The sequence below is a fragment of the Buceros rhinoceros genome, unplaced genomic scaffold, assembly GCF_000710305.1.
Source record: "Buceros rhinoceros silvestris isolate BGI_N320 unplaced genomic scaffold, ASM71030v1 scaffold17886, whole genome shotgun sequence".
In the NCBI taxonomy this organism is placed as follows: domain Eukaryota; kingdom Metazoa; phylum Chordata; class Aves; order Bucerotiformes; family Bucerotidae; genus Buceros; species Buceros rhinoceros.
The window spans coordinates 7,667-18,640 of NW_010419499.1; the positions used below are offsets into that span (position 1 = coordinate 7,667).

At 39.7% G+C, this 10,974-nt stretch overlaps 1 protein-coding gene across 1 annotated transcript in view; it reads right to left on the bottom strand.

Annotated features, from left to right (window-relative positions):
* Nucleotides 1–523: 523 nt before the first annotated feature.
* Nucleotides 524–10,974, bottom strand: part of TAB3 (TGF-beta activated kinase 1/MAP3K7 binding protein 3) — a 15,997-nt gene continuing 5,546 nt past the window's right edge. Inside the window, exons 3-6 of the mRNA XM_010138956.1 lie at nucleotides 8,436–8,596; nucleotides 5,328–5,421; nucleotides 3,957–4,040; nucleotides 524–1,017 (exon numbers count right to left, since the gene is read on the bottom strand). Of these exons, the coding sequence (XP_010137258.1) occupies nucleotides 869–1,017; nucleotides 3,957–4,040; nucleotides 5,328–5,421; nucleotides 8,436–8,596 (488 nt within the window). The 3' untranslated portion in view covers nucleotides 524–868. The remainder of the gene's footprint in view (nucleotides 1,018–3,956; nucleotides 4,041–5,327; nucleotides 5,422–8,435; nucleotides 8,597–10,974) is intronic.

Consider the following 10,974-nt stretch of genomic DNA (forward strand, 5'->3'; position numbering starts at 1 on the left):
ACAAAAGCATACTTTGAGCTTTGAAACACGATGGCCTGATAAAAGCATGCAGCAGTATTTTCATTCGGAGTACGGTAGAATTCAGTCTTAGTTTATTACCAGTGTTGACACAGCCAGGTGAGCACTGTACAAGCAAAAGGGATTGTACAAAAATTACCTCTGATTAAACTCTCTGTAACACTCATACGGTATCTCATTTAGTCACCTTAGGTTACTATTTCAAACAGCAATTTTTTGTAGACGTAAATTACCCTGAAAAAAAGCAGCAATTACAAATACCCTTCTCCTTGTTTTTTATATATTGCAAAATTTATCCTTGCATTTACCTGTCTTCCTTTTCAGTAGCTTACAATCTAGAAGCACAGGGAGCCTTTGTTTTCCAGCTAGCTGTGGCCAGGTTCAGTCAGCTCTGGCTCTTCAGTTTTTCTGGTTAAATGTAATGTTTCACACCATTACTAAGAGTCTTATAATATAAAAAAACAAAACAAAAAACCCAAATCAACCATTTTTTTTTTCTTTTCCTAGAGCCACTAAGCAGTAACTATAACCACAGGACTAAACACCAGCAGTTATTAGCTTTCTTGTATACATTCTTCCCAAAATTAATCCTTTTACTTTTTCACGTTTCATTTTCTGCTTTGCCCACTGCAATGGGATAAGAAAGAATTCCACCCTTAATTTGTTTGGTTATTTTTTCAGTGTAGCACAAGCAGAAACATCTTAACACATTACTCCCACCCCTTGCAATATGAAGATTGTTGACTGGCAAAGGCCGGGCAGATGGACTGAAAGGTTCCCCATGTTTCCTTCTCCTACGGCTGTCGGCTTGAGAGCCTGTTTTCAACCCAGTGCAGCCCCTTCCTGATTTTCAGGTGTATCGCGGCATTTCACACTGCTCACAGCGATTTAGTGCTGGGTGATTTAGAAAGGTGCAGCTATCACAATTCCATGGAGCCCCTTCAAAGTCTTCATCTCTTGGCTGAGTCCGTGGAGTCTGTTTGGAGCTGTTTTGATGATCTAAAAAAAGCAAAAGGAAAACATTTTTTCTTATTTCAGAAGAGAAGGTTGATAGGCAAGATCATACTCTTGTGTTTGTCACCTCATTAAACATTCTATCTTAAAATGAACACGGAAGCCTTTCCACTTGGGTAACATTAAAGGTCTTTGCTAAAGCACTTTTAATTTGGTTTGTGAAACGAATATTTAAAGTATTTCACACTTGTGAAGAGTCACTGAACCACACTACATTAAAAACAAAAGGAGCAGTCACCACTGTTAGGTCACTGATACTGCCGAAGGTTTAACAGCTTAAAACATACTGAAAAGCTTGTTAATGGCACGGCAACAACATCCTGTTAAGGAATGACTTCACAGGTTTACATACAGCAGTCTACCACCAAATTCTAAATTCCAATAACCCTCACTTTACCTGAATTGAAAGACTACTTCTAACTTAGTTCCTTCAAACAGTCTGACAGATGATCTATTTTCTGAATCTTTTCCTAGCATTTATGCAGGCTGAAGAAAATAAAATATAAAAATAAAATGCTAGGCCTGTTTCAAAACATGATTATTATTTTTCTTCCTCATGGCTTTGCAGCAGGGATGTGTATCAGTGAAGCAGCATTTAAGTCTGTTTTCATCCATTAAATCAGTATTTATGGAAATCATACATTAAGTATTAACCTACGGAAAAGACTTGGTTTTCCAGTATCTCCTACCACCACTTCAAGACCTCAGGTTACCTAATAAAAGTGACAAGTACTCTGAGGATGTGGAAAACACAATGTTTTACAAAATGTTAATATTTGAAACAACATTAGCACAAATACCTAGAAGGTAACGTTAAGATACCCATTTGCTAAACAAACATCTACAGAACAGCTTAATTAAAAGAGAACTCACTTTGCAAAAAAAGGGCTGCAATTTGTAATTCAAAGTGCACACGTTGCTATCATCCGCTAAGAAATCTAGCAGATGGCTGATGTTCGTGCAAATAGTACTTAGGTTTATCTTCAGAGACATACTCAATGAAAATAAAAGTAACCTCCTTGCTTAGATGTAAACTCTCTCCAGTCCAGAACTCGCATAGTGATTTTAACAGTGCTTGGCTTCAACAAATTCCTTCTAAGCAAGCAAGTAGTGCAGGCACTAGACTGCGCTCATGTTGACTATCCAGACGGCAGCACAGGGCAGACCCTTGCCTGTCCGTACCTGTCTGCCCATGCTTTCAACAGCTGAATACTAAAGAAATGGAATTTTTTGAGAAATTCTGACAACTCAACGCTAAAAGCCAAGCTCAGAATACAGTACACCAGCTCTAAAACTGATCTCTTTCAAGGCAGCAGACAAAACCTCAAAGCTAGTTAGAGAAGTCATACAAATCCTTACAAGAGACTATCCAACTGCCAACTAAAATTACTCAATTTCATGCAAGTTTTGCACAGTATTTCGCGTTGAAATTATAAATCAAATAGGCTAGTGTAATTAAGAGAATATCAACATGCATCACAAAGTAGCAGTATCTTAAATCACCACGTGATCACAGCAATTTAAGAAGAACCCAGGCAGCTGCCTTCAAGCCACTGCTCACCTGCTGCTACTCTCTTTCCTGGACACTACCACCTATGCAGGGAACTCATACTAGTATTGTCTGGGTGTTTTTTGAACCACGAGCAGTACTTTTGGCCCTTTTTTTTCTTTTATATTTCCACATACTAACCATTTCAAAGGGTGAAATGCTTGCTTCAAAAGAGGGGGAAACATTTCCTTACACAAATTCAAAATTCAACTGCAAAAAAAAACTTTAAATGCTTATCAAAAACTAGAACGTATTTACAAAAATTGGATTTTCAAGCAGACTGTATGATTACTGATTCAGAAGAGTGACTTCTTTTCCACTAACTATTTAGTACTTTAAGAGGTGACACAGTATTATAAATCTTATCACACGTAACATTTTCAGAGAAAAACACCACTGTTTTCTCCGTATCGGACCACAAGCTCCCAGAGTGGTGATTTCAGCAGAAAGACACAAGATGTTTAAAAACTTCCACTAACATTTGAAGCCATTATTTCAAAAAATTTGAAGAAGGAAAGAGACAAAAGGTAGCATTCTGCTCCAAAATCGCACTAAGCATTGTGGAGCTCTGAGAGCTGCTGAGCTACACAAGCCACTAGGTGTCTACTAAGGATGAGCTGAGTCACTCTGGGATGTACTGACTGGATCTCGACCGGACAAAAAGTGAGACGAAATACATAGCTTCTGTGCTTATATAGAACTTCAGTGTCTTAAGCTGGATACGAACCCTAGATACTATAAAATTAGCACAGAGGACTTTAGAAACCAGTAATGAACACGTAGGACACTGTTATCTCTTTAGAGGAATGTGAGAAAACAGGTTCTGTCTTGGGCCTTAAAACATCTGAAACTCTTGCTGTGCTAAAACTCCAGGGCTACTGTGACATTCATACTCTGCCTAAAAAAAGTAGGTAATGTGTGACCAGTCATGTTGAAATACAATAAAAACCATAAATGTAAATTTTAAAGAAGTGCATATTAAACTTGCATAAAAGATCCCAATTAAACTATAAAATCCGACCACCACGTATTAGAATTCAGCTAAACAAATCCGACAGAGTTTTTAACCTAGGAGGATTTTTAAAAAACATAATTAGGAAGCACGTGTTAACTTGTAAAAACTCTAATAGTGAATAACAGTATTTACAAATAACATATTAACAGAACATTAATTTACAACAACCTGCCTGAGGAAAACAAGTTGTAGCCAAGATTACTGCGCTTACATAAAAATGTTCTGTTTTGTTTTATATATATAGAAAAGTTACAATTAGAACGGCTTCCTGCCATCACAGGGTTTTTTAAAAAAAAGACAGAAAAACCTGCAACTTTCTAAGTGTCTCAAGGTTTACTTTATGCTTGTTTGTTGACCTACCTTTTTTATATGGCTTTGGTGGCACAACAGGACCAGGCTCTATGTTATCATAGAAGTTACATGTAGCTTTCGGATCGAAGTTCCCTGTCGGAAAAGCAAAGTAAGAAAGTGTAGCTCAAAGGATATTTACGTGCCCATGCCAGTGACATGAACACCTACAGGCTTCAGATTTTATGCATGCTTTTACTATGACATCATATACTAGCTTTTCCCTGAGTAGTCTTTTGTCACACATTTTCAGTTCTGTATTGATTCTAGTAATTTTTAGCAAGCTAAAGAATCAACTTGAGAGAATTTTTTTTTTCATTTGCTCTTGACAAAGTCACTTTTAACTCACCACTTTCTGGGTAATGTAAATTAACTTGGCCAATAGAAATACTAGCAAGTCAGGTTTATCAGGCTGCAAGTAAAAAAGACTTTATAGAGACAAGTTGATATTGACAATCAAAACTGAACTTCAGAGAGTCAAAGTATCCACATTTAAGCACATACTAATTAGAATCATAGAATCACTTTGGTTGAAAAGACCTTTAAAATCATCAAGTACAACCAATAATCCAGCACTGTCAGCTCACTACCAAACCATGTCCTTAAGCACCACATCCACATGTCTTCTCAAGGGATGGTGACTTCACCATCTCCCTGGGCAGACTGTTCCAGTGCTTGACAACCCTTTCAGTGAATAAATTTTCCCTAATGCCCAACCTAAATCTCACCTGGTGAAACTTGAGACTGGTTGCTCTTGACCTATCAGTTCTCACCTGGGAAAAGAGACCGACTCCCACCTCTCTACCTCCTTTCAAGTAGTTGTAGAGTGATGAGCTCTCCCCTCAGACTCCTCCTCTCCAGGCTAAACAACCCCACTTCCCTCAGCTGCTCCTCAGGCTTGTTCTCTAAACCTTTCACCAGCTTCGTTGCCCTTCTCTGGACACACTCCAGCACCTCAATGTCCTTCTTGTAGTGAGGGGCCCAAAACTGGACACAGTACTCAAGATGTGGCATCACCAGTGTCTAGTACAGGGGGACAATCACCTCCCTGCTCCTGCTGGCCACACTATTTGAGATACATGCCAAGAAGCCATTGGCCTTCTTGGTCACCTGGGCACACTGCTGGCTCATCTTCAGTTGATTGTCAACCAATACCTCAAGTCATTTTCCGCTGGGCAGCTTTCCGGCCACTCTGCCACGGGCCTGTAGCGTTGCAGGGGGTTGTTGTGACTCAAGTGCAGGACCCGGCACTTGGCTTTGTTGAATCTCATACCACGGGCCTCAGCCCATCGATCCAGCCTGTCCAGATCCCTCTACCCCCATGCAGTTCCACACTCTGTCTCATATCTAAATTATGCTTTTAAAAAACTACCAATTCTATACCTCTAGATTGAAGGAGATCAACTTCTTTCAGTGTACAGTCAACATTTATCTGGAGCTGTCTGTTGAGACTTCTCAATCTGGTCATTTCCTCAGGCTAGAAAGAAACAACCCAAAATAATAATTGTGGGAAAGTCAGCATCTTATCTGATGTAGAAATAACACTGTTCTGTCTTTGTTAACAGCTTTATTAGAAACTTAATATAGATAAGGCACTAGAAAAAGAAAGCCAAGATTCCACTCTATCCCATTCCCCCTACCCGATTTATTCCCTCAAAAAACATTCTTCTGTTGGCATTTGAGGAGGAAAACAAACCAAACCAACAGAAATGAACAAGTTACTTAATATTAGAATCCATTAGTAAAAAGACATAGCCAAGCTCAGGTTTATAAAACCATAAACCTTCTAAAATTCTGTATAAATTGGTGACTTGCTACATGAGTTTACATCAAGATGATCAGGAAACAGGATACGAGAATAACGGCTCACATTAATTATTACTTGATTATAACCAAATACAGTCAGAAGCTTATTTGCATTGCCCCAAGGAACTCCAACATGCCAAACCTTCTAGCCCAGTATGTTTTAGTCATTCAATGCTGCAAGATGGTAATTATTCTTAACAGAATAACCAGTTATTTAAGTCCATATATTTGCATATCATTAAGAAACCCCAAGTTACTGGAACGCAAAGTGTTCTTAATGCTAGCAGCATTGATTACTAACACATATGTAGGAATAACTCTCTCATCCTAGAATACATTCCAACATCACAGTCACAAGATCACAGAATGTCTGAGGTTGGAAAGAAGCTCTGGAGGTCACCTGATCAACACCCTGCCCAGATGGCAGATGGCCAAATTTGATGATCTCCAACGCTGAAGACTCCACAACCTCCCTGGGCAACCCATGCCAGTGCTCAGTTAACCACAGAGTAAAAAAGTGGTTCCTGACGTTCAGAGGGACTCTCTTGTGTTTCAGTTGGTGCCCATTGCCTCTGATGATCATGTCACTTAGCAGCAGTGGCACGAGCCTGGCTCCATCCTCTTGTCAGGCTGCCTTCGGGTATTCATATACACTGGCAAGATCCACCTGTAAGCCTTCTTTTCTTCAGGCTGAACAGACCCTGCTCTCAGCCTGTCCTCACAGGAGAGATGCTTAAGCATCTTTGGAACCCTTCACTGGTCTCTCCAGTCTCTCTCTCTTGTACTGGAGAGCCCATTCCTGGCCTCACCAGTGCTGAACAAAGGGGAAGGGTAACCTCTCTACCCTTGCTGGCAACACTCCTAGTGGAACCCAGGATACCATCAGCCTTTCTTGCCACACTGCTGGCCCATTTTCAGCTTGGTCTCTACCAGCACCACCAGGGACTAGTCAGAAAAAGTGCTTTCCAGCTGGTCGGCCCCCAGCTTGCACTGGTGCATGGTTCCTCCCCGAGCGCACGACTTAGTACTTCCCCTTGCTGAATGGCATGAGGTTCCTGCCATCTCATTTCTCAGCTTGTCGAGGTCCCTCTGAATGGCAGCACAACTATCCCAGTTTTGTGTCATCAGCAAACTTGCTGAGGGTACACTCTGCCCCATCATCCAGATTATTAAGGAAGATGTTACACAGCATCAGACCCAGTACCAGCTCCTGAGATATACCACCAGTTACTGGCCTCCAATGAGACTTTGCACCACTGATTACCACACTCTTGGACTGACTGTTCAGTCAGTTTTCAATCAACCTCACTGTCAGCTCATGCAGCCCATACCTCCATCAGCTACTGCAACTTACACCAGACAGAGTTGAAAGCCTTACTGAAGTGCAGGTAGACAATAACACTGCTTTCCCCTCATCTACCAAGACAGTTTTTTTCATCCTAGAGGATTATCAAATTGGTCAGGCTTGACTTCCCAATGGTGAATCCATGCTGACTACTGTTGATCACTTTCTCATCCTTTGTGTGCCTGGAAATGGTCTAACAAACACCATAATCAATCAAAGACTATCTAGAGCGGCCTCAAAATAACATTTGCCATCTCTCTCAGCATTTGTGGGTGCATCCATCAAGGACCACAAACTCATGTACATCTGTTTTGCTTAGGTATTCCCCGACCTGATCCTCTTCTAGCAAGAGTACACCTTCCTTGCTCCAGAGTTTTCCTAGGGTCAGGACTCCCGAAGGCCTGCAAAGACTAAGACCCACATTTTTTACAGTCTCCTTTCGTCACCTATGTTCTAATAGAAGCCCTTCTTCTTGTCTTTGACATCCCATGCCAGATTCAACTCCAGCAGTGCTTTGGCTTTCCTAACCACATCCTCGCACACTCAGCCAGTGCCTCTGTATTCCTCCCAGGAACACACCTGCCAAATGCTGCCCAAGACAGCCGAGACATACAGCAACCATACTAGTTAAGTAGTTAAGAGCCTCTACTATGCCTTCCAGCCTACATCTGTGTGCATTGTTTATGTCAACAGTTAGTCTAAACTGATTTGGCCAACAACTGCACAAAGCAGAAGTTATTTTTCAGTCAGATGAATTCTCTTACCAGAGTCATACAGATGCTTTGGTTAGAGTCACTTGCAGGTGGAAGTCTCCCAGACAGGAAGAATCAACAAGGAAAAGACGAGAGAGAGGGGCCAACTATCTGAGCCAATGCCACCACTGAAAAGTTACTTGGTGCATCCTGCACATACTAAATGGGAAACTGAGTACTTGTATCTCAAACAAGCTAACAATAAAAATACCTCAATATAACAAAATATTTTTTTTTAAAAAAAAAAGCAAAACCTTGCTGCATGAACACCAAGCTGTATATGACTCGGGCTCTTTAAATAGACTTGGGCGTACACTTTCATAGGTTGGTAGGAAAATAACTATCTATTCAGTTCTGTGGTCCAGAAAACTACATGTATACAAGTTTCAGAAATTCTGTTGTGAATACTATTCTGGACATATATCTGTTTCTTAAATTATAAGAACTGGCTTACGATAAGCCAAGAACTTAAAATAAATCATCTCCAAAGATTGAAGATTTTATACCCCAAAATATTTTTTGTATAATTCTTCAGTTCATGAAAATATAAATTTGTAACTTGAATTAAAATACTAACGAACTGCTTACTGTTGGAATTGCAGTTGTACAGCTAACTCTTCGAAGCCGTCTCTGCATCAGATCATGCTCCATACCATTGACTTCGGCTTTCAGGCGTTCGAGCTCTTCTTTCTCAAGCTTCAGTTCCTTTGCTAATCTCTCCATCCTTGCTCGTTGATGTAACAGCAAGGCTAATATTTTACATAGAAGAAATAGTTACTAAAACAAAAACACTGGAAAACTGAATTCTTATGCTTAAGATTCATGAGTGACCTCTCTGGAAAAAAAAAAAGTGATCATAAACATGCAGCCAAATACCAGTGTGAAGATGCTTTCATGCCAAATGAACTACAATTTAGAACAAAGTTTTTTCAGAATAAAAACACATTTCAGACAGTAACTTGAAGTTGATATTACCATTTTGGTCAAAGCTTCTTTTTTTGCATTTGGTCTTTCTCGTCTCAAAAATAGAAAGGCACCTGTACAAGGAGACAGCTTCTCAGGATGAAACAGCAACCTAGTTATATTGATACTGTACTGACAACAAAAAAAATAAATACCAGAAGTAAGATCAGAAAGTAACACACACTTCACATCTGCTGCTCAGTAGCAGCTGACACACTAGCCTTGAGACAACAGCCAAAAGTCAGTCCTGAATTGTTTTTTTCACCGCTATTACAGATTATGCTATAATAACTTTAAGTAGTCTTTGCTTTTCAGAGAGTGCTGTAATTCTCAATACTGTAAGTTCCCCAGTGTTTAAAGGCAAAAACTACATAACTTCAATAAAATAGACTAAACAATCCAGGAAATAAAGAGTTGAGGGCAGCTCAGATGCTTCAGTCTTTAATTCTACAATAGAGCTGATTTGCTGTCCTCTAACCTCTCTCTGCTGTTAATCATTCTCTCATATTTTTGTCATGGTACTGAAATTTATGACTCAGTCACAAGCTGATGTTGGGCTCCCAGAGCAGCTACAGAAAGAATTCTGAATAGCTAGAAAATAATACTCAGTTTCTGCAGGGAGAGAGTTTCTCAGTGTTTCATCATGATGCAAAACTGGCCAAGTTCTTTAGCGTGATGCTTAGCACTTTCTGATCTGGCTGGTTTTACCTGACTGAAGCCTACTAGGACAGAGAAAATAAGAGGAAGTTGCTGTGGGTATTCAGACAAGCATGCTACTCCTATAACAATGTTCCAGCACACTGCTGAAATGTGTGAAGAAGGATCTGCAAAATGCTATTTCATACAAAGCACCAGCCAGCACCTGACCTTTTTTTCACCCATATCCAACACAGACAAAGAAAACTCATGCAGTATTTCAAGAATATTCACATACTAGCTAAAAAAAAAAAAAACAACAAAAACCCCCCAACCAAGTTAGCAAAATAAGCACCAATATGACACAGCTTACTGGGGGAGGGGAATCCCCCCCACACAAGTCAGGAGCATAAAAATGACAGTGTTTTTTTTATCAGATGTCAGTACTCTGTGCAAAACCATAGCACTATACTTCAGATTTTGTATGGATCTGCCAATTCGCAGCCGAAGATTAAACACTGAAAATCCTACCCAAGAGTAACATCACATGTTTTTATAATACAGGCACCAGTATTATGAACAGAACTGTTCTCTATTTTTTGATGTAGCATAAGTCATCCAAGTACAGTTTAAGAGATCACAAAATTAAAAAAAGACAGATATCAGGCTGTATGATTTTCTACTATTACGATCAAACTGTGTCATATGACTGCTCCAACTTAACATCTGATTACATTACAGATCTTCACATTACACTCTAGTGTGATGTGAAATACATTACACATTCTAGTACAACTCGCCGAACATGACTCACACTACAAAGAAACACTAGAAGTACAGACAATGGAACGTTTCTTTGGTAACGCTTTTCACAGTGGTTCATATTAAAAAAAAAAATAAACTTGTTCCCTATATTAGCTGTTAAATATACTCTTCTTTAGGACTCCTTTGTGGTAGTAATGAACATAACATTTATTTTTCTACAATTTCTTTCCATCAAGAGTTCAGGGTGCAGCAATACCGAAGGCCCAGCTGTGACAGGCATTGCCACAAAAGCAGATGGCCCAAAAGGCATATACCAACTAGTTTTCTTTGGTTTGTTTTTCAAATACACAAATCTAGCGAAAGATACAAAAGCAAACCTACATTTCTACATTTCAGACCACGTTTTTCTCAGTTATGGAAGCTACCTATCGTTTCTCGTGTAACTGACAATCTTTAACGAAGCTGTAAATAGGAAGGCTACCAAACAAAGCATACGGCCCATGAGTTACAGACCCACTGGTGGTCATTCTCTCTACGTAACATTTCTAACTGGGTTTGCCAGGTACAGAACAGCTCATTGTTGAGGAGTTAGAACAGCTCAAAAGACACAAGGCAAAACGAGAAATCAAGAACTACAGGGCAGCATTATAACCATTACTTCAGCTCTCTGAATTGAAAGGAAGCCCAGAGGAACAATGGAGGAATAGGCTCTTTTCCAGACACAAATCCAGAAACAAAGCACATTCTTTAAGTAATTCCTGCT